Source organism: Carya illinoinensis, chromosome 11 (assembly GCF_018687715.1).
Source record: "Carya illinoinensis cultivar Pawnee chromosome 11, C.illinoinensisPawnee_v1, whole genome shotgun sequence".
Taxonomy (NCBI): Eukaryota; Viridiplantae; Streptophyta; class Magnoliopsida; order Fagales; family Juglandaceae; genus Carya; species Carya illinoinensis.
In genome coordinates, this window is record NC_056762.1 from 32,488,149 (window position 1) to 32,511,709 (window position 23,561).

Sequence of the window (23,561 nt, forward strand, 5' to 3'; positions counted from 1 at the left end):
TGCTAATCCACCGGTTCCTTTTATGCAGTTAAATTTTCTGGTCACAGAGAGTAGGCAAAGGGAGATCGTTGATACGCAGTGCGAGGGGGTGCAGGCAGAAAGCCTTGATGCATTGCTCTCTGTTGCAATCCAGTGTGTTTCTTCTAGTCCAGAGGAGAGACCCACAATGCACAGGGTGGTACAGTTGCTTGAATCAGAGGTCATGACCCCATGCCCAAGTGACTTCTACGATTCCAACTCTGAATGAAAAAGCCTTGTGCAAAGATGCAGGTGTGGAGTTTGTGTCCTTGTATTTATTGAGAGTTGGAGAAGTAATGCAGCAGTTGAAAGGGGCTCAAAATCTGTAAAGCTTCAGTTGGCCATTATGTGTTCATTCTTTCTGCAGATTTTGACGATTACAAGGTGTGCTGCATCGTCTTTGTCCTGTCGATGTCTTTCAGAGCATTTTGTTAGCCATCAATGGAAATCAGGGCGCATTTTGCTACTTGCACTGTCCTCATTTTACATAATCTTCCTTTTGACTTTTCTGTCTTCACTTCAACTGTATTTCATTATGATTTATCCATTCCCTCACCCCTTCCCCAATTATCTACTGTGTAATCTCCACCATTTGTTCTTCTAAATTAAATGTAAATCACATTTGTATAAATTGAAATTGTTTTCACTTCGCAAATTATTTTTCTTAATGCGGTTTTTGAAAAATATGTTTCCAATACAACACTCAGGTCTTTGATCTATGCACTTTGGGTCTATGGCAGCTGCATGGCAACATAGCAACCTTTTCTTTTCTTCTTTTTTTCAGCGTCGTGATAACATATTATGTATTCTCGCGATTCAGCTGTCATCATGGATTTCAGAGGGGAATACGAGACCGTCAAAATATTTCTTGTTTGGGTTTTGTTAATGCATGTTTCTCTTCAGCCAAAAGTTCTGAATCATCATTGAGATGCGATCGTGCATTCTGTGGATGAAGCCGTGGCCAGGTTTCTGCATACTGGAGATTAAACATCGATAATCTGACAATGTAGAATCTGATAATGGCTCCAGAAACTCGCACCTAGCCAGGATTTCAGTTGGCGGTACACCAGCAATGAGGTTTGTGTCCAGCCTTGGCTTACCTTTGGTGAGCTCTGTTGGCATCTCGATTTGTGTACTTTCCAGGGCAGCAGGAGAGGCACCAGGGATTACCTCCTGCTTAAAAGGCAGTGTTCTTGCAGCTTGCAAGCAAAACTCTATCCACTGATGAATCAACGGAGATGCTCCTCTTACTCTACCCCCTATTCGTTTCGAATCAATTCCAGATGCGGCAGGGATTGCCTACAATAAAAGACATCAGAACTCTGAAACAGGATACTGAAATTCAAAATGAGATGCAACTATGGAAGCTGTTATAAGAGAAGTGTTACAGCTACAAAAAAAAAAAAACACACACACACACAAAAGTAAACTCACAAACTGATATAGCTTCCTATGATAAATCAGATATACTTTACAATAAAAATAGCTTTATAGTCTAATGTACCACATCAAACCACGTCAGTTTGTAGGTTTACTTTTATTGAATTTCTTTGTGGCTAAATCATTTTTCTTTTTTTAAACAATTTCCTACCAAACACAAATGTGCGCTGATGATCTCCAATACTACTGAGAGAAGTAAATGCCAAAGGATTATGAAGTTATAGAAAGCATACCCAAAGATCTGCCCATAAGCTAGCCCCAGACTTGGGAACAATTACTGCAACATTGGATGATCGTTTTGCTAAAGGAATAACATCAGTACTCCACCCAACAGCCACCCAGACATCTCCCACTCCAAATGCTTTAAGGTAGTTCACACTGTCAAATAGTCGAACCTGTAAAACCATAGAAGTTGAATTTAAAATGAAAAAGAAAAAAAAAATCAGATATTGTAACATGAAACTATTCTGCTAACATAGGATACCATTAGAAACCAACAGCTCAGTCTATAAACTCTTTTCTTCTTTCTTTCTCTCCTTCTTTCTTTCTTTCTTTCGTTCTCTCGCCTTTTTTTTTTTTCCCTTTAAAAAAAAAAAAAAAATTAAAAGGAAAAAAAAAAATACTGCACAATCCAGATCTAACATAACGTTGAGATATATTGCCAGCTTGACTCCAAACTTCAAAAAATAGAAACAACCACGTTGAACCCACATGCTCAACTTGAATCCACCTGTATGCCACATAGGCCCCAAAAGTTAATTTGGGCATGTGTTTGAGAGAGTATTGTGGTTGGGTTTTGCTACACAACCTCCCAACACCCCAACACCCCACATTTTTTCAATTTTTTAATATTTTTTTAATATTTTTTTTTGAATTTATTCTTTTTAAATTAATTTAATTATTTTATTCATTATTTATATATTAAATATTTGATAAAAGATAAAATAATAAAAATTAAAAAAAAGGTGGGGTGTTGGGGTGTTGGGAGGTTGTGAAGATTTTTTCATTGTGGTTATGTACATAATCACAAGTGTATTTCAACTAAAACACTGTAATATCCTTCTTTTATCAGTACACAGCTAAAATACTTTAATATCTGTTTTTGATCAGTAGACAGCTGAAGTACTATAATATCTTTTTTTGATCAGTACACAGCTAAAATACTGTAATATTGCTAGCAATAAAGAAGAGAAATCACACCCACCATTTTGTGGATCCCATTTAATATATTAGTTGTACTACAGTCATAAGATCAACTTCAAGTTTTGTACACTTGGGGTAGCAAATGGAAAAAACCATTCCTTATCCTTTCGCTTCAAGCCAACGTGAGCCTCAACTAATAGGTTATGTAATCATGCCCAACTCACCGATGGTGGGACAAGGACCTTTTGTTTTCAGAATGGATAATCTAATAATCACAGTTTACGTAATTACGTGACCTAATCATCACAAAGTTGAACTTGTCATTTAATACTTGTGGCCGTGATGAAGAACTTTAGATTCTCCTTTCACTATTGATTGCTATTTCAAAAGAAATCTGGGATGGAAATGAAATCTTACTACGGCCCTCCAAGTGTCAACCTTTTAGAACCACCATCATGTTAATTGCTGTGGCACGTGTAATGAAAACAGGACCTTGGTGTGCCAAGAAAAACTAGAAAAAAGTGGAAATTACGAGACTGCTGAAATTAGCATTTTGGAACAATCAATGTTCTTAATAACGTGATCCCAGGTCAGTCGCTAGGAAGGTAATGAAATATGGTAACTCTGGCTAAAATGTCTACAGTGTAACATCATACTAATCGAGAGAATCATATGCTATAATGATTCAGATGCAATCTTTAACTCAAATACCTGTCTTTCAAGTAATTGTAGATTTTTCTGGACAGCAAGTCTCCCACCAGCAACTTGCAAGTCAAGGTTGTTTGTATTGTAGGATGCCCCCATGTACTTCAAAACTGCACCAACAACCTCTCTAGGAGAATCAACCATTGAAATCCTCCCTTCAAGTTCGGGCCGCCATAAATCTGCCCAGTCCTGCAATTGCAGTTTACTGACACTTAGTGTGCTATATGAAATAATTTGTTAAATTGAAAAAAGTCTATAAACATGTGGATCAACATATGGCGTGGTGGCCATGCCTGTCAACACATCCAACGAGCTAATATGTAACACGAAATAAAATGGGAGGGGGGTTGGCACATAAACCTAAAGGATGCCGCTACATGCAATTAGAAAACTCAACTCATGACTAACCTTGTTTCATATGCCTACAATAAAAATCTGAAGACCTAATAGCATTATCCATTATTTTATTAATTTTGTGATAGGTAATAGCATTATCCATTATTATCAAATTCTCTTCACAAAAAAGTTTTACACAATGACCTAAAGATCAAAATTTTCAATTCATCAAATATAATAACTAAAAGAAAAAGGGCACAACCAATGTACACGGGAAGCTCCTCATATCAAACATAAGACAGCTCTTAATCCACTAGCTAGCTCCAAAACTCATAAGATTAAAACCTTAAACTTTCCCCCAATATTTGCCAATGATTCATCCAAGGAGTACGTAGGGAAGTTCAATATGTCAGTTTGGTGAGATATACTTGCCTCCCCCATCAAACATCCACCAAGGAAGCCGCCCTCCACGACACCTGAAATCATCTTGATAAAGGCTTCCATTACAAAAACAAAATAGTAGTTGAGAGAGAGGGTCACCTGTCTTAAGCCCCAGGAGCTTTTAAAAAAGAGGAATGCTACATAACCTCCCAACCTCCACACACCATTTTTTATTCAATTTTTTAATATCTTTTTTGAGTTTGTTCTTTTTAAATTAATTCAATTATTTTATTCATTATTCATATATTAAATATTTGATAAAAGAAAAAAAAATTAAAAAAATAGTGGTGTGTGGAGGTTGTGTGAATAGTAGGAGGTTGTGTAGATTTTTTCTTTAAAATATCCCATGGGTGTGCCGTTCACCAAGATAGAGAAACAAGTAGTTGAGATACAATGATTGATCCATGAACACCATTTCGAACCTAAGCCACATTGCTCAAGCATGTACAGCAAAAAGCTCCAATTGACACGGTCATAAGCCTTTTCCATGTCTAGTTTGCACAAAAGTCTTAGTTCTGCCGACTTAATTCTACTATCCAAACATTCATTGACAATAAGCGCCGAGTCAAGAATTTGCCTACCTTTAACGAAGGCATGTTGAGGCTTGGATATTAACTTCTCCACCACCAAGCTCAATCTATTAGCCAAAACCTTCGACACAATCTTGTACATCCCACTCAACAGGCTAACAGGTTGACGATAATCTTTTACCTCTACCGCATTGGGTTTTTCGGGAATGAGAACATGGAGCTTTGTCACCCACCATCCTTCTTACCACTTTCTGAATCTCCATCTATTCGAAGGGTTGCTCAAGCCATTCTACTTCTTGCAACTCGAGAACATCAAAGTTAAGTCCTAATTTTGGTCTCCAAGAAAATTCTTTTGAAATTAAATGCTCATAATACTTTACAATGTGGTCCGTAATTGTTGGTTGATTTGAAGTTGCCACCCCATCCACTAACAATGTCTTAGTGGCATTGTTCCTCCCTATACGAATTTGCCTCCTGGTGAAAAAACTTGGTACACTTGTCCCTTTAACCATAAGGCTCTCGATTTTTGTCTCCAAGATGTTTCCTCCAATAAAGAAACCCTTTCAAGTTTTGCAGACACTTGGACTTTACGAGTTCTCTCCTCTTCAAATAGTTCCTTAACCTCCTCCACGCCCTCCAATCCCTTGTTTTCTTCAACCAAAGTATGCTTTTGGCCTTCCACATTGCCAAATGCCTGCTCATTCCAAATCCTTCAAATCTGCTCATTTCATAGGGTTGTGACAATCTCACAATGAAGTAATAAATGATCAACAGACTCCCCACTCTTTTTGCACATGCAACACCAATCCATGATAATGAATCGGCGTTTCCTTAAATTATCAAGTGTGAGTATCTTCCCCAAAGAAGCTATCCATACAAAAGAGTGCCTTTAATGGTGCCTTTGTCTTCCAAATACTCTTCCAGGGAAACGGATTTATTTTATGTGTTTGCATGACTTGATAGGAGCAAACAGTGAACTTCCCTTTCTTGGAGTGACGCTAGAAAATCTAGTCACTACATACGCCGCCATCTGTCCAAGAGAGAAGCAAGCTACCTTTCTTGTTGAAAATCTCGAATATGTGCCATTGGTATGGCATCAATTTCCCCTCTCATGCAAGTTGAGTATATGAGATTATAAAACTCCGATATCGTGTCGACTTCCCAATCTTGTGCATTTCCAATGAAAACGACATTCCCTTGAGAAGCACCATTTGATGTAATCAGCAGGTCCGCAATTGAGGCTTCTTTCATTCTTGCTATGCCATAGATTTTTGGATAAGCTTCCTTGAGTGTCCTATCACCACTCCATATGCCATGCCAAAATTTGATTCAGTCAGTCACCCACCTCAAAGCAGGTGTTTCTAGATTATATATCCCATCCTTTTCTTAGTGCTTCCAAAGCCCAACCCCATATGACCCACTTACCTCATTTGAACACCAACCTCCCCATGCTTCACCGTACTTCGATTCTATGATATTTCTCCACAAGGTCCCCCGTTCTTGATGATATCTCCACAACCATTTTCCCAACAAGGCCTTGTTAAAAACCTACAAATTCCTTGTACCAAGGCCTCCTTCTGGGATAGGGGGATCATACTGTGGCCCATTTTACCAAGTGAAACTTAAACCCATCATTCATTCTCCCCCAATAAGAAATCTTGCAGAATTTTCTCCATGCGTTGAGCCACCTTGGTAGGAAGCGGGGAATAATGATAGAAAATAAGTCGGCAAGTTGGATAGGTACATCATTTTCCAACTAGCCAGTTTTCACTCCATTTTCTCTAGCACATCATCCCAAATTGATTTCAATTTGAATGGGGCACCAAGGGGGAGGCCAAGATATTTCATCGGCAAATGAGATAGCTTGCATCCCAAGATGGAAGCCATGTTCACCACATTAGAGATATCTCCCGCTGAAACCACTTCTGATTTGGTCCAGTTCACCTTCAATCCTAAAGCAGCTTCAAAGCAAAGAAAAATAGCCCTCAAGGCTTGAACATAATCCTGTCTAGCCCCACAATTTAAGTTTTCATGAATTTATTGTATCACTGAACTAGCACACTCAGACGATGCTCTTGCATATCAGTATATGTCCCATATCCTTTGGCTTACGCCTATTCTTATGATTAATAAAACTTTGTTTACCAATAAATTTAAAAAAAAAAAAATGTCAGTTTGGATCGAATTTGAGGTAAATCCAAAACTAAACCAACCCATTTGGCTAAACAAAATTCCAAACCCAATTGCCAAACTAATCATGGTAAAAATGAACTAGAACAAATAGGAACTTCGTTCCATTTCTCTAAAAGGTTAGAGCTATGTCAAAACCTTGGTCTCCCCCCGCTCAGTCCCCACTTTTTCCAATAGCATATCATCAAATCAAACAGTGAATAAACCCTACAAGTCAGAGGAAAAAATAACACAATCGTAAAGACTTGTAAGTAAAACTTATCTGGGATGTGCTACAAAAAGGATGAACTTATGTAGGTACCCTATGTCTCATTAAAAGTTAGAAAAGTAGAAGTACAGAATATCTATTTGTGCAAGACTGTTTTTCCTTTTATACCCAACTCTTGATGTGTTTTTTTTTTTTTTGGTATAACTAACTCTTGATGCGTTATGTGCAGCTGTGTCCATATCATCTCTAAATTTGATCTCATTAATCAATTAATTTTTTAATTTCCCAGCAGAAGAGGAAAACACCAGAATGTGGATGCTAAATTTCAGTTTATAACAGATGTAAACAATTTTTCAGTGTGTGAGATACAAATCAAGGAGCAGTACAGGACAAGCAATATCCAGTCCACCATTTTGAACTACATTATCATGCAATCAAAGGACACTATGGAGAAAAAGGGAGGCCCAGTAGAAAAGAGAGTAAAGAGAATCAGTTACATGACATAGGGAGCCATTCAGAGTGAATAAATACTATTAAAAGTTGGGTAGCAATCAGAGTTAAGATGACCTCATAATTATGGATGCTCTTGGACTTAGAAATTCTCACTGCCATTAGATTTTTGGGCTTTGATCAAAAGATGTAAATATAAATGAATCACTTGAAAAGATACCTCTATAGGAGCCAATTTATGCTTCTGAAATTTACTTTTCTTGTATGCTATCACCATGCAACCCCATCGGTATGGTGCAGCCCATATTTTACCCTCAGAATCTATTTCCCCGGCAGAGTTCCTGCGTAGATATACCTGAGACTCTTTTAAAGAAAGTACAATGGCCAGAAAGAACTGAACAGTAGCAATAACTATAAAGACAGATACTTACAGTGCAAGTCAAATCCAAAATACCTCCAAATAACAAGAGCATACAAGTGAAAGGAATAATTAGCACATCTAGATTGAAATATACACATCTAATTTATCAAATTTTACTGCTGATTTTACACTGAGTATAAGTGTTGCACCGTATTCTACAACAATGTCTTGCAAAATGAAATGTTTTTGGTACATACATAATGCAATATATGTGGCATGCATAAAATGGGTCTGTAGCATATTAGCATGTGAGAATATGTTAGGTATTGTACCTATTGATTTTTCAAGTTCAATGAATCAATTATCAAGATCTCAAGCAAATTAATAAATGTCTTAAGAAAGTCATTCATTTGAGAATCATTATATATAGCATATCAGTGTGGTGGAATATATATTAGGCATCGTACCTATTATTTTTTCCTTGACTATGCCAGTGCCATAACTCACTAAGATGAGAGATACAAATGACTGGTAGAGAGATGAAGATAGAGAAGAGATGAAGATACAAATGACTGGAGGCTCTCTAACCCTCCAGCCTTTTTTTCCAGAGAAACTATTAGGTTTAGTGGTTTGACCAATATTTCAGTCACGGGACCCAACCAGAATCTGCAAAAGGGGTAACTCCGGCGTAAGAATGGTCTGTTAAGTTGTTATTGTGTGGTGTCTTTGATCTTCAAGTTTTCATTGGAGGCATGGGCATCATTGGGAGAAGTAGAGGGGTGGTGAGGTCCAAGTCAACAGGCAGAGTTAATGTCGGATGGCTGAAGGCAGCAGTGGAAGTGGTGCTACAGGCAGAGAGAGCCGGGGTGTTCATGAAATCCTCCTGTGTAAAAGACAGAGCATATATTTACCGGAGGTGCTTGATGCTCACAGCTGTTATCAGCAATTGTGGATTATGGGGGATGGTTCAAAGAGGTTTCATCACCATTCTGAGAGGTTTTGAGGGAAAGGGATGAGAAGAAATTTGCAGTCCAGTTTCGCAAGGCTGAGCCATTTCTCTCATTTTACAGTTATGGACCAAACAGGTTAATTCCTGTCTTCCTCAAGAGGTAGCTCAGTGACTGGAAGGCATCATTTGGATGCCATTTGGATGCATGACGAATTTACGGACCAAGAAAGGCTGTCTTAAGACAAATGCAGTAGCTATATCCTTGTTCACATCAGGGAGAGAAACAGAGGTTTCCTTCTAGTGAGTAGTAAAAATTACTTAAAATGGGAAAGGATGCAAGCCTAGGACATGGGTGAAAGATTCCTTTTCCTGTTACATTTACCGTAATGGAAAGAAAAAACCATCTGCACATCTCAAACCACACTACATATAAGAGAATTTTGCTTTTACTTTTTGCCAGATAAATATAACTCAAATACCCATACTCTTTGGACACATCTCCTTCCTTGTTTTTCTCTCTCTCTTTTTTTTAGAAAAAGCGGGGGGGGGGGGGGGGGGGGGCGCGCGGAAGCCATTTACTTCCAGTCAAAATTTCCCAACTACTTTGAACAATTTATCATATCCCATTTTCATCAATACACCTTTTAACTAACATTTTCAAGCTAATGAACAATTTCAGTAGGAGTGCTGTAAAAATCTTAAGATCTGAGTTTAGATCATCACCAATATTTTCTTTTAGATCAGTAAACAAAATTGAATTGATAATAAGGATAGGCAGTAACTCGAGTACAAAGGACATATTATAACGCCCCAATGAAAGGCCCAAACCACATGGCTTATACACCAAAAGGACTGGTCAATGATACAATTAGAGCCCCATTAGAACCTTATAAAGAGCAAGAACTTCTCATTCCCAAGCAATGTGAGATCTCATACACCACCTACCCTCAATCTTATCATATGGGGGTATCACAATCTACCCCCTTTAAATTTCCGACATCCTCGTCAGGCCTGTTTGTTGTAGGTGGCACGGCTCAAGTCCCACATTTCTGGTTGGGATAGGCTCTGATACCATTTATAAGGCTCCAATGGAAGGCCCAATCCACATAGCCTATACTCCAAAATGACTAGTCAATGATACAATTGAAGCCCCATTGGAACCTTATAAAGAGTAAGAACTTCTCTTTCCCAAGCAATGTGAGATCCCATACACCACCTACCCTCAATCTTATCATATGGGGGGTATCACACATATACAAGAGCATCACCTATGCTTGATGATTTAGTGATACAAGAGATTCATGTTAGTTCATACCTAAAATCTATAACAAAAGTCCAATAGAACAAAGGGTAGATCGCTAACGATAAGGGTGCTCCTAAAATCACTAACCGTGTAGAATAAGTTTGAGGCAGAAAAACGTTGGGGAGACAAGGAAGAGAGATTAATTTATTCTTACCTTCCATTTGTCACTTAAGCCTTTAAACCATTCCTGGTCTTCCACCCCTTGTATGGGCTCAATTATACCCTTATTAATGGCAAAATTGAGCCAGGAGTCACCCACACTCACAACATCAGCTGCCAACGTAGAGGATGGCGAGATACCTTGCCGAGAGGTCATACATAGATCAGAAAATATGCCCTCAAGATTTGCATTGTACTTTAAGCGAAGCTTTAATCTCTTTCCTTGTGATTGAATGAAGTCCTACGTCAGTATCAATACATAAATTTTAACAAATTGTTCAATATTCAGCGACAAAAACTCACTCACCACCAGTGAAAAATATAAACAAGAGAACTATAAAGAAAGACCTTAGCCCAGGAAGGAGGTAGAGAGCCACGTAGAGCAACAATTGTGAGAGGGACAGTGAGAGCATAAGTTTTAGACTTCCAAGCTTCGAATGCCGTTCTCAGTTCAGACTGATCTGTATACATACTATTATGTACTTTATAGTATACGAAAAGAAAGAGACTCTAGTTAAGAAAGATAATAATGAAACGGGTGTGGATGGTAACCTTGAATTTCCTCTTGCAGCGCACTTGCGGCGAGAGCAGGCAGGGGGAGCTGGGGGCGTCGAGCCCAACCAAAGCCAAAGAAACCAAGGAAGACCATTACGGCGGAGACGGAGAATCGAAGCAACAATTTGGGATTGGGAGCCTCAGTCTCTTCTGCTTCCCCAAATGATACAAAAGTCGTACAGAGATTGCGGGTACGACGACTGAGAGATAGAGTGAGAGCGGTGGAAATGTTGTTGTGGGGTTTTGTGGGGTTAGGGTTTGGGAAGGGGTTACGGGAACGTTGAGACCAAAAGGGCAGTGAGTTCAGGGAGAGGTGGGTGAATGAATGCGTGTGTGAGGGCAGCAAGACCGCCATTGAGAAGTCGGAGACGCAGAAGAACGGCAGTCAGAGAAATATATATTTCAAATTTTAATTATATATGGAAAATGATTAGTCATTATTATTTTATAATTTTTGCACATTTTTATCATAAATATTATTATTTTTTCAATTTAAACCAATAGTTAGACCTATTTTAAATAAGTTCATAAAATAATATTATTATTATGACTGAAAAGTTGCATGCAAATAGCAAAATAATTATTTTTATCTAAGTTTTATCAGGAATGGTAACTAAAAGTCTCAAATAGGTAAGGTTTTTTTTATTAAAAAAAAAATGGTTTTCACTAAAATAGAAAATATTTTCTTTTACACATTTTATGGGGGAATCTATTCTTTACAAAGAGAATATTTTAAATTTATCTATTTGAAATTCATACAAATTATTTTTTAAATTTTATTATTGATTCTTTATTAAAAAAATATTATCTATCATTCTTTTAAAATTGGAAAATACTTTAACTACAAAAAAATTATACAAAAATAAACCTATAAACTGATTTGACTTAATGTGGTACGTTAGATTGTAAAATTACTTTTATTATAAAGTAGATCTAACGAATTCTATGAAACCAAATCAGTTTATGAGTTTATTTTGTGTTATCTCTTTGTATTTATAACAGTTCTCTTTAAAATTTATTGTCTTATCATCATTGTATTAAATGATGTGAAGATGATGGTTAAAACGAATCCGAAGCACTTCTCTACTTGGCTACTGGGTTATTCTATATATATATATATATATACATATACTAGAGAATGGCCCCAAGATACACCTGACATAATGATTTGAATAAAAAAAAAAACTAAAAAAGTTATTAGTTTATTTGTCTGGAAAAAGAAAATATAAGGTTAAAGAAATGCAAAAAATCAAAATAAAAATATATATGAAATGCTATTTATTACCCCACACCACACACTTTACATATTTTAATATTATTTTTATTTTATTTTTGTTAAACTAATTGAGTTATTTTACTTATCATCCATACACAACACATTTGTTATAAGAAAAATAAAAAAAAAATTAAAATAGGTGTGGTGTGTAGTGTATGGAGACGATAAGTAAAATTATTCTAAAAGAAGATCTAAACTTCGACAAAGTTTGAGCATTAGTCTACATCTATATTGGATTATCTATTTACTCTTTATATAATAATAAAATATTATTATTTTAATAATTTTTTTAATTTTAATTTTTATCACATTTTATAATTCTACTAATTAAAATATTAATAATAATTATATTCTAATCAAATTAATAATATTAAATATTAATATTAATAAGAATTATATTCTAATTAAATTAATAATTAATATTATATATTGAATGTTTTAAGTATTTTATTAGTTAATTTTACTTAATGTTGAATTTTACAATTAGAATGCTCTAAAACGTTTTTGTTCTAAAAAGTAAAGTCATTTTAATTTTTTTACTTAAAAAAATTGAAAAAAAAAAAGAAAAAATATATAAAAAATATATGTCAATTCATGTGCACTGCAGGGTTATTAAGGGCCTTTTGGTAAAATATGATCATGTATTAAATTCTACAAGAGAGCTACACGTTAAATGATCAAGAGTCTTAAGGACCTTTTAGTAAAATATGATCCTTTATTAAATTTTACAAGAGAGCTACACGTTAAATGGTCAAAAGTCTTAAGGGTCTTTTGATAAAATAGGACTTATTAGACTTAATGGAAAAATAATAAAAATTACTATTCACAGTTAGATAGCCACTTATTATAATAGAATATACATATATATATATATATGTAATCAAAAAATTTTATTCATAGAAATAGGCAAAATCCAAATACACAAAAAATATACAAGAAAATAACCTAATTAGAGTTTATAATAGAGAGTAGAAGGACCATGAACTTTTAGCCCATTACAAACAATAGCCCGCCTCCGCCCATAAGAACAAAGTTCTGAAAGAAAAAAAACTTTAAGCTCATCAATTGTTGCCTCATGGTTTTTGAAGCTTCCATCATTCCTCTTGCACCAAATGCATTAGCACATACATGTTGGAACCATTATTTAGATCGTTGCCACTTGCGAGTAGTTGCCTCAAAGGCCTCATTAGCTTGGAAGGAAGTCCACCGGTCTAAAAGGCATAACCCATAACAATTCAATTCTTGGAAAAAAAAAATATCACACGTGATATTGGCCACCTTGCAATATAAAAACAAAGAATATATTGAGTCACTATTCTTTTTGCACATATAATACCAGTTCAACACAATTACTCAACATTTCCTTAAATGATCTATGGTGAGGATTTTGTCCAAAGATGTTCATATGAAAAAACTGATTTTGAGATTGCTTTCGTCCGCCATATACTCTTTCATGCGAGCATGACCATTCCATGGCATGTTAGAACTTGGTAATACGATCTAATTGTGAATTTACCTTTCTTGAAGGGGCTTCAGCTCATCTTATCTATGGTACCACTGTCATGCTTATAGAATACTGGGTTATTCATTTGTAGGCGATTAAACTTGTGGTTAAATTTCCATGTTCTCGTGAGTTGTGACAACTTAGCAAGTAACCAAAAATTAAAGAATATTACTGCTTGTTTGGATATTTAGAATACATCTAAATATACATAAATAGTTATGAAATAATTTGTAAACAGTAACACAATAATTTGAATTAAGATGTTTTCTTGACTTTTAGGAAATAGGTGAAAAAAAGTTAAATAAAAATACTATAAACATATAATTTTGTAATGTTATTTTTGTTTTAAAATTTGAAAAAATTGTATTGTTTTTGTATTTTGTTTGGAGGTTTGGAAAAATTGTAATAATTAGATAAAATATTGACTATTTGAAATTAAAAAATATTTTATATTTGAATGATATTTGTAAAAGAAATATATGAAAATACATGAGAATACTTCAAAATAATACTTTACCCAAACTAGACCTTGTTTGCAATCAAGAGGAGCTGGAGCCTCCCTCAACCCACATCCCTGGTCCTGCGATTCAACAACGTAATAAAAAGACCATAAACATTTAGAATATCTGGAAGCCAATGGCCTGTGTGCCCTTATCCACCCTTACAACCATGATACATCATTGTAGGTAACATCTTAGTACTTCTTTGAGTCTACTTTGAACAATTATAATATTGTGAAGTTCACATGTTATGTCTATCCATTCTTGAAGAAATCCCTGTCTAATCGTTGGGCGATTACCGACAATGCTTTCATTTAGACCATTCAACTGAGATCAACTCTAATTTTAAATTGAGTCTAAAATCCAATCACCAAACTCTCAAATTACTAAACTCTATCTCAATTTAAAATCTCTTTACACGTGAGACTCATAACCTTATTAAACTCAACACCTCTTTACATGCAGGATCCATAATATTTTTCAACTTCCCATAAATATATTTAAACTCATTAATATCTAAACACATATAAATTCGTCTTAGGTGAGCTTCACAAAACTCACTCTATCATCTCAACTCACTACTATTTACAAAAATATTCAACTAATCTCAATTCAACTCAACATCTAAATGTGGCCTTAATTGACACTACATTTATTTTTGAGTTATGTTATATACAACGCTTACATTGTACGATATAACTGTGACATAGTTACAAACTACTAGATTGGCTTTTACTTTTAAAAAATAAGTATATTCAAATACTAATAGATAATTCAAATGAATCTGTACTAATATAACATTTGTTTGGTGATTAGGGAAAGGAAAACTTGCATGGTGCTCAAGACCAACGGTGATCTATATAAGCACAGATTTACTGCATATCCAAAACCTTAACTATATTGAACTGTCCAAAATTCAGCAAGTACAACTTTGTTTGATCCCTGCTGCTAGAGAAGAAATAGAGATAAAGATAACTATGTAAGCAGTGGAAACCAGATTTACTGCATATCCAAATATTGAAAACCACTTAGCTTCCTTGAAACATCTGAAATAATTACAAACATTCCGGCTAAGTCTTGCATCAAAATGGAACTTTAATACAGAAGAGAATGTACAGTTGTTGTACCCTTTTATTTATAAATCAAGAGTAACCTTATGATGATTTTGAGCTTGCTTCTATTACCTTGCTAGCTGGTGCTTTCTCTTGCCTTTCTACATAAGCAGAGGGAAACCATCCCAACTTGCTGTTGCATTCTCCTTCGGACCATCCATTAGGGGCCACCTGGTGGTATTGCAAGTGTGTGAGATATGACAAATGAAAAAAACATGATAAAACGATTCACTTTAAAAAGAGTTCATCTTATTTGTGGGTGCTCGCTGTTGATTAATATAATTTCCTCACACTTGATGGCCGGAAACCAAAATTGATGCCATATACGCGTTCCCTTCCAGTCATTAATTTTTTTTTTTGCCAATGGGAATACAAAATGGTAGACAAATTGAAACTGAGTGGTGTCAAATGCTAGGTCGATGATGAACATTTCCATTAGTCTATAAATAAGATCGGGGTGTAATCCAACATAGAGCATGTACTTTTTGTAGGCGGCACGCAGGTATAACACCTAGACGAATAACGGGAAGTAGTCACATCTCAAGCAACTGAAGTCACTGGCAGAGCAGGAAAAATGTATAACATGAACACCACGCTGTTTAACCATGGCCCACTTTATTAGGAGAGAGTTGTGGATAGCTCGTGTGAAAACTAAAATGAGATTTTATCCAGTAGCCTCATTATTGGATTTTCTTCTAATTTTCCTGTAGACTCAAGATTCAGCATTCCTCCCCCTCCCCCTTATTTTTTTTTTTCTTCTCTTACAAAAGCTCAAGATTTGGCTGTAAATCATGTAGCCAGTTGTAATTACGTTCCAATTTATGCTTTTTTTTGTATTTCACAAGTCCTTCATATACTGAAGTAACTAGGTGGATTTCATGCAAAAATTGGTTGTAGATATCCTGAATTGTTGTGCTTCTAAAGGGTATTCGACCTTGGGAAAAGCCATGCACACCCAACAAATGTTCAGCCATAGGGGTATAAATACACAAGGATACTTGACAGACAACTTGAACTTATCTCGGCTAAGCTTAACTTGACTCAACTCGCTTCACTCAACTATTGTTTGTAAACAAGTTTGTATAAAACTCAACTAAACTCATTAGCTCGTTAGTATATATTGCCATATATACACATATACAATAGAAAACAATACATACTCATTATATGCAAAAGATATTAACAATGCATATTATATGTATATATGATATATAAATTATAAATGCATTTTCATGATGTCAACTTTGAGGACACACCAAGGGGAACCCTTGTTTCTGTGATAGTTTCTGAAGAATTCCTGGGCCAGAAGAATGTTATCCCCAATGCTTCTATCTCTGATGAAAGCAGTTAACAAAAAAAACAAAGGATTTTCTTCCAAGTCCAGTTCTTCAAGTTCTGGAGTTCCGGGGGGTGTTAAGCATATTGATTCTGTATCTTGTGTTAATAACTTTTAGATATAGGTATATGAACACATAATTTATAAACACCAATATCTAATACAAGTATAAGATTGTAGTGTGTAAGCATTAAGATACTAACTATATAGTTACTATATGAATTTCAATATCTTAACTAGTTCGAATGTTAGATACACTCTTTTAGAAATATAAGTTTTTATTTATCAAGGCCTTCAACTAATTACTTGTTGTCTATTGACTACATGATAAAGTTTATTTGATTAAATTTGTAAATTATAATTGTGATTATAATGAAAAAAGTGTTCGTATTTATTTTTGCATTTTTGTAAAACAATTTTCTTAAAACTTTATTTTAGTTTTTTATTTCTTAATATAAAAAATTTAAACAAAAAATGACATACAGTCGAGTCGGGAGCACTTGGCTCAAGTTTTAATCTAGCCTCAAGCCAAAGATTGAGCTTGGTTTTAGTATAATTTAGTCAAATTCAGACAGCCCAAAAAACTTGAGTTGCGTTTCATCTCATGCTCGAGCATAGTTTCAATGTAATTGAGTGAACTAGAGCAACCATGACTCAGTCAAGCTTGGCTCGATAACAGCCCTCTTTGGCCAAAAATTCTACACAGAACATACATGATCTAAAAATTAAAAAATTAACTATCTAATGAATAACCCCATATTTGAATTAGCAATGGAGGAAGTACCTGGTGAACAACAACATAATCATTCACTGACAGGCTTAACTCCCCATCTGCTTGAGCATCAAAGGAATGTATGGCCTAAAAGATGAAGGATAGGTTATAAAGAAAGAACAAGGCTTGAGATGTTAAAAGCAGCAAAGGTAAAGACAACTAAGTGCAGAAAAATCTCAAATATTGGCAGAAATATTTAATGTCAATTTAGATAGTAAGAACTGCAAAAAAAAGTAGAAATGCCACCATTAATGGCCAAATAATGCTGATTTGTCTATGGAATGCCACTGGGACTGTGATTCTGACGCCAACTTCAATTATAACATATTAAGTTATTAACACGTAAGCTAAAGTACCAATTTACATGCATGTTTCACCCAGCAATCTCATGTTTGCAACTGGAAAATTGGATTGTGAAGCTAAACATGCTTACAAAGTTAGCTACAGTTGCAGTTATATGCATGTTTCATCTAGCATAGAAAGGCAAATGTCAATAAGGTTAAGAGCTCCAAGAAGAAGAGGAACCATAGCCTAATGCTTAGGTGATTAGAGATTCTACAAAGATTGGACACTTAAGATGCAATGGCATATGAGCTATGAACTGGAAAGGAGCAAATCATTTTCTTTTCTCTTCCTGGTTGAACTTTTTTAGTATTACCAAATGACCCAGTATTTTGAGTTTTCTTCATTCTTGATTGTAACACCATGCTTGCAACAAGAGACGCAAGGTTACAAGTGCATTAATTGCTATTTTCAAGAAAACATGCAACAAATATCCAGTTTACCCATGGATATATTTGTGTTATCATAGTTGTGATGACTATTATTTCTTTCAAGACTTGACCAGACTCGCCAGTCAGGCTAATTTAACAGGAACCAATTTGGTCAACAGCTTTGCTCACCCCAAAAAAACTGCCCAAAAGTTGACCAGAACCTAAGCCCAGTAATGGTTTTAGACAATTAGCCATTGTTTTAATGATTACCATGTCAAATGATGCTTGGTCATTGTAGGTCATAAATGGTTCATCCACATAACTTGTTCATTTCTTAATCCCTTACACCACAAAAGCTGAAAACAGTAAGATCTGGAAAAAGCAGCAATGTTTACAAAGGCAAAGCAAATCCCCTGTGGCATATAATTTGGACTTACAAACCATTGACACCATGACACAAAAGGTGTAAGCTCAATCAAATCCCCTGCAGGGTTGCATCACCATTATTCAGATTCTGACTGCATAATTGCCTAAGCCCTTTATTTTTTTTACAAGTAAAATTCTATCAATATCAATAGGCGTAGCCAAGTACAAGAAATGTATACAAGAGAAAACACCTAGCTAGTAGCTAGGGGCCTATGCCCTTTAGGTAATTTCCTTAACCTCTTGTATTTCGACATTAGAAAGTAACCAGAGAAGCTTCATTTTCGTTTTATTCCTCTCTTTCTTTATTTTAACATATCAGAAGCTAGCATTCTTTTAATGCAATGACTTAATTTGACTGGAGTGAAAACTAATGATATATGAAATGAATCAATCTATAACCAATAAAAATCAACGTGCCATGCAAATATGAGAAGATATTTCAAGGTGACAAAAATACAACTTTTTAATTAAGTGACCACTTATAAGCAACAATAAATCTCTAGAGACAGTTCATTCGTTTTTCAATGGGGCTGTTTGGAAGGGGAGAGGGGGGGGGGGGGGGGGGGGGGGGGGAGAATGAAATCTAAGAGTTCAGGGGTCTAACCTTTGCATTAAAGAACTTTTCATTTTGAACAATCAGTCCATGATTACCAGATCCAGTTGACTTCATGTTTTCATGCACATGCTGATCATGCACATCTCCCTGCATTCTCTCTGATGGCAATGAGACCTCTTTTGGCGGCTTCTCCAGTATCATCTAAATCCAATAATAAACATGCAGTAAATTACAAACCAGTAAAGGCAACCCTTTGACAAACAACAAAATATATGATGGTCGATGGAAAAAGAAAAAAAATTGCAAGGGTGCACAGTTACAAACCTCAACATTCAGCTTCTCTAAAATAGCAAGAGCCTTTTGATGATAGGTTCTCTCAGCATCCACCTGCAAAATAGTATCTTTTGAAGCTCAAAAGCAATTCAAGTACCACTAACAGATTGTGTGCATAAAATTAGAAGGAAAAATAATAAATTTTAACAACCACAGGATTGGATTGAACAAACAACATGAGTACAAAGGCCATCATAACTACTGTTACAAATTTCAAACATTTACAAATTTTTAATCATAGCTGCAGAGGGAGTTGGTTTAGACAGATTCTATATTTTATGCCAGAATAAATTAAATTTGAACAGCTAGGTTTGGTCATGCGCAGTGGTAACAAGTTTAGTACCATAGTAAGAAGCTTCTGAAAAGTTAATTGTTGTTGCTGGCCCTCAACTGACAACATGGCAGCAGTTGCTTCTTTCCCAAGTGCCATCATTATAGATTTTAGCTCAGTCAGTCTTGCTTCTGCATGCTGAAGCCGCATTGAACCCTCGACAGAAATAGAGGAATCCGTCGACTTCAATTGACGTCTCAATACTTCAGCTGCCTGATGAGAAGATATTTAAATGATACTCTATAAATCCTATAGCACTACTTACACCCAGATATGATATAAATGATTACCTGAGTTTCAACTCCTTGCCACGATTTATCGTAACGGTGTGTCAAGTGGCGAGCATCTTCCAGAGGAGCTCCTGTTATTTGTGCACGTAGTGGCTCAGATACCTACAGATTCATTACCTGTTACACAATCAGATACATAAAAATAAAATAAAAAGAAAAATGGATGAAGCTCCAAAAACAGTTTGTTAGAAAATGGTTGAATGTAACCTAAGATATTCTTTGTTGCTTGGAAATATACATCTTACAATATGAGGTAGACTGTTCAAGATGGAAAAAACTCTGGTTAATTACACAACTAAAAAAATGGGAGTGCCTTTAGAACCAAACTATGTCAAATCCAGATGTTGAGTATTAACTTCATATGGTTTGTCCAAACTTCTCAATTGCTTAGATGTATAATCACACGCCTGGCCAACATATTCATGGAATTGTTTTCAACAATTTGGGAGTATTTTATGTTCCTTTTGAAAGTCAGGAGCAGTTCCAAATTGCTAACTAAATGATACCTTAGGTCTATGTGATGAATGTATTCTGCTATTCTGTTACGTAGTTACGTCTTGTAAAAGAATTTTCTAGAAAAATCTCAATCCATGAGATGGCTACTTGAGAACTATACCTTGTAAGATTAGACAAAATATTCGTAATACAAAGAAAATAAGTGAACAATTACCTGATCACGAAGGATCCCAAGTAAAGTCTCCCTTTCCTCCTCAATTGAAATATGTGATGTACCAAACTGAAGTGAAGCTCTCGCAAGAGGAGAACTAGTGCTTTGATTCTCATCTCCATATTTACGACAATCTTGAGCCAACTTCCTTGCTATAATATTGAGTTCATATCTTCAGGTATCCATGTTGTAAAGGAACCAAATGAAAGAAGGAAAACAATACTCACCTATCTCCATTTGCTTTGAGCTCAAAGAAACAAAGGCTTCAATTCCACGAACAATATTCCGCTGAAAATGCTGTGCAAAATAATATATATTAAGATTTCTCAGATTAAACCATCATTGAATATTAGCTGATGTTGCATCATGGGATCCATTTATCAGATCCGCCAGGCCAATTAAATAAATCCTGATATCAATAGGTGAAGTCTTCATGATTGTACCTTAGCTGCCCTTGTAGAATTGTACAAATTCTGAAGTTGTTGGTGACATTGAAGCTCAGCTTCGTCAACCATGACTGCTTCATGACTGAAATGTCCTAATTGTCTCAACACTATCTGCAAGGTAATGACCATCCGAATCTTAAAATGTGACAATGAGAGTGAGCCATTATGGATGCAAATTCTTTTCAAAAAGCAGAACAAAACTACTGGGTTGTGCAAATAATGACATGTATTTGTGTGAGTGTGTATCTTATCAAAACGTATCTAAGTTACTTCCTATGTTTTCATTTTCAATTCATATTCAATTTCCATACTTAAGAGATCATATCATAGCTTCCTATGTGTATCAGCTATCCTTCAGCGTGCTCAAAAAGTTTTGTATAATTTTCAGAAATGAAAATAGTTTGCCCAGTACTTGGGTATAAGTATTGGATAAGTTTCAGAACACATTTTAAACGTTACTAACATTTTCAACATAATTGTTTGACCCAGATTTTCAAACAATTATGTGGACATATAGATATGGAATTACTGTTTGAATTATCTAGATTTTCAGACATAAGACAAGTATTATATCCCAACAAATGTTTTTGTCAAAGCCGTATTTTATTTTTTTTGATGTCGGGGAACCTCTCCAAGGCAGGGCCCTTTGGACCCACCCCTGCAGAATAAATTTGAAACATGCAAAGGTCCTACCGGGAGTCGAACCCAGGTCGCTGGACGTGGTTTGATGGAAAACTTGTCATCCAGCACTAACAACTCAACTACCGTTTCACGCACTTCCACCGAACCCCCAAAAAAGAGAACATTGAATGGTCAAAGATCCGCAACAACTTAGCAATGTAGAATGGTCAATTTCAAAATTATAACCTAATGACGCTTCATGAGAGAAATGAGTCCGGCTTGCAAGAAACGATCTTTGCACGCCAAAGTCACTTCTTTCTAATCGTCGAGTGCCTGTGAAATAACATTTTAAAGGGCGTAATTGCCTTTTGCCCTAAAAAAAGGTTACAAGTGAGCAGTCCGACAGCTTTGGCATCACTGAACTTTATGAATATCTCTTCTTTCTTATTTTACCGGGGAAGGTAAACTTTAGAGACATAAATTATGTTAAATACTTAAGTATTATAGAATGCTTAGGTATTTTCATGAAGAATTAACCAAATTTAACTCTGCCCTGTATTACGCTCAAAATCATCGCCAATGAAAGCATATATATTTTGCTCAGTGCGCCGAATTCAATACCATCCTCATTGAGTCCATGTCTAAAGTATTTTTCTACGGATTCTTAACTTGACATACCCTATATATATGATTTAGTTAGACTATTTTCACCGATTCACAAATTTTTTTTTTAATATATTTTCTTTTTTACTACATGATCCATGGATTTGTATCACAAAAGAAGCTGAAACACATTGAATTCTGTAAAGAGAAACTCAATTAGCAGAGTCTACAATCGGAAGCAGTTAACTCTAAAGATTGAAAGGAAGAGAAGAAGTCCAGGATGATCACCTGCTGTTGCTTGGCAACTTGCTCCCTGAGCTTGCTCGCTTGCCTCCGTATACTCTCCATATATTGATCGGAGAAGCCTCAATTCTTCGGAGAACAAGAGCGAGGGAGAGCGAGAGCTGGAGCTTTCTCTTTGGTTTGGCTTCTACAGGGAACGGAAAGGGAGAGAGAGAGAGAGAGAGAGAGAGAGAGGGGCATTATAAAACGTCAACGATTGCGGCATAGGGGTGAAAAAATTGTCACGCATAGACAGCAAACCCAAACTGTCGGGTAGAGATATTCGAAGGGTAAAAAAAACTACTCTTTCTCCTTCTGTCTTCTGACGTGTCAACTGATATGGCACGTGACCTTCACACTATTGTTGCCTTTTTCCCATCTCAGAAGATTGTGGCTTTTGTGCAGTGTGAGAAGTTTGGATAATGGTATACATCATATTTTTATGCTTTTTTTTATTTTATTAAATAAGATATAATTTATTTATTATTAAATAATAAAAAAATATATAATAAATAATTATTTAATAATAATAAATATACCACATCATACTTGGTAAAATGAAAGTGATATGATAATTTGGTATATAGAATTTTTCAACAAATAATAATTACAGTAGTAATTGTTGTGTAATTATTTAAAAAATAAATAAATATGTAATTCAAGTAAAAAAATTAATTTTTTAATAATAATTTTTATTCTTTTTCAAATTAATTATACGACATTTATATATTCTACGATTAAATATACCATTATTCTATAAAGACATGTTACTATTATAAAACTTTTAAACAACTATCTAATTAATTATTAATTTTTTAAAATTTTCTGACTTCAACTTTTACTCTTGATGTGATATGTTCAAGTTTTGAAATATATATTATTTTATTAAAATAATAATATTAAGATATGTAAGTTTCATATAATCTTTTAAAAAAAAAAATATGTCCACCATTAAACATAAATAAGTGTTTTACATGGTTATCATATTTACCATATTTTTCAAAT

At 35.1% G+C, this 23,561-nt stretch overlaps 3 protein-coding genes across 8 annotated transcripts in view; 1 reads left to right on the plus strand and 2 right to left on the minus strand.

Moving 5' to 3' along the window:
- LOC122281144 (LRR receptor-like serine/threonine-protein kinase FEI 1) overlaps positions 1–673 on the plus strand; it is an 18,443-nt gene extending 17,770 nt beyond the window's left edge. The window contains exons 14-15 of the mRNA XM_043092441.1: positions 29–270; positions 386–673. Coding sequence (XP_042948375.1) covers positions 29–247 — 219 coding nt within the window. The 3' untranslated portion in view covers positions 248–270; positions 386–673. The remainder of the gene's footprint in view (positions 1–28; positions 271–385) is intronic.
- On the minus strand, positions 656–11,181 carry LOC122281145. The gene is made up of 7 exons (XM_043092443.1): positions 10,786–11,181; positions 10,582–10,694; positions 10,229–10,474; positions 7,682–7,816; positions 3,313–3,495; positions 1,692–1,853; positions 656–1,317 (listed from the first exon to the last, which is right to left on the minus strand). The coding sequence occupies exons 1-7, from the start codon at positions 11,141–11,143 to the stop codon at positions 901–903; spliced, it is 1,614 nt and encodes a 537-aa protein (XP_042948377.1). The 5' UTR covers positions 11,144–11,181; the 3' UTR covers positions 656–900.
- Positions 11,182–12,960: 1,779 nt separating this feature from the next.
- LOC122282103 (SH3 domain-containing protein 1) lies at positions 12,961–22,789 on the minus strand. 6 transcript variants are annotated; one of them, XM_043094053.1, is made up of 12 exons: positions 22,563–22,788; positions 21,048–21,161; positions 20,832–20,901; positions 20,608–20,756; positions 19,938–20,039; positions 19,660–19,860; positions 19,308–19,370; positions 19,032–19,184; positions 17,301–17,375; positions 15,253–15,351; positions 14,086–14,148; positions 12,964–13,342 (listed from the first exon to the last, which is right to left on the minus strand). In XM_043094053.1, exons 1-12 carry the CDS (start codon positions 22,620–22,622, stop codon positions 13,205–13,207), a joined length of 1,287 nt encoding a protein of 428 aa, XP_042949987.1. In that variant the 5' UTR covers positions 22,623–22,788; the 3' UTR covers positions 12,964–13,204. The 6 variants fall into 6 exon arrangements, with proteins under 6 accessions (XP_042949989.1, XP_042949987.1, XP_042949988.1 ...); XM_043094054.1 differs by having other exon boundaries at positions 12,969–13,275; positions 22,563–22,787; XM_043094056.1 differs by having other exon boundaries at positions 12,969–13,275; positions 14,097–14,148; positions 22,563–22,786.
- Between the last annotated feature and the right edge of the window lie 772 nt (positions 22,790–23,561).

Bases quoted from the DNA above. Each gene is read 5' to 3' on its own strand.
- LOC122281145 (XM_043092443.1), bottom strand. From the start codon at position 11,143: ATGGCGGTCTTGCTGCCCTCACACACGCATTCATTCACCCACCTCTCC. The intron at 10,695-10,785 runs GTTACCATCCAC...GTATGTATACAG, and splicing joins GCTGCAAGAGGAAATTCAAG to ATCAGTCTGAACTGAGAACG. The intron at 10,475-10,581 runs GTCTTTCTTTAT...ATACTGACGTAG, and splicing joins TACCTCCTTCCTGGGCTAAG to GACTTCATTCAATCACAAGG.
- LOC122282103 (XM_043094053.1), bottom strand. From the start codon at position 22,622: ATGGAGAGTATACGGAGGCAAGCGAGCAAGCTCAGGGAGCAAGTTGCC. The intron at 19,861-19,937 runs GTAATCATTTAT...TCTTCTCATCAG, and splicing joins GGCAAGGAGTTGAAACTCAG to GCAGCTGAAGTATTGAGACG. The intron at 17,376-19,031 runs GTTAGACCCCTG...TTCATCTTTTAG, and splicing joins AAAAGTTCTTTAATGCAAAG to GCCATACATTCCTTTGATGC.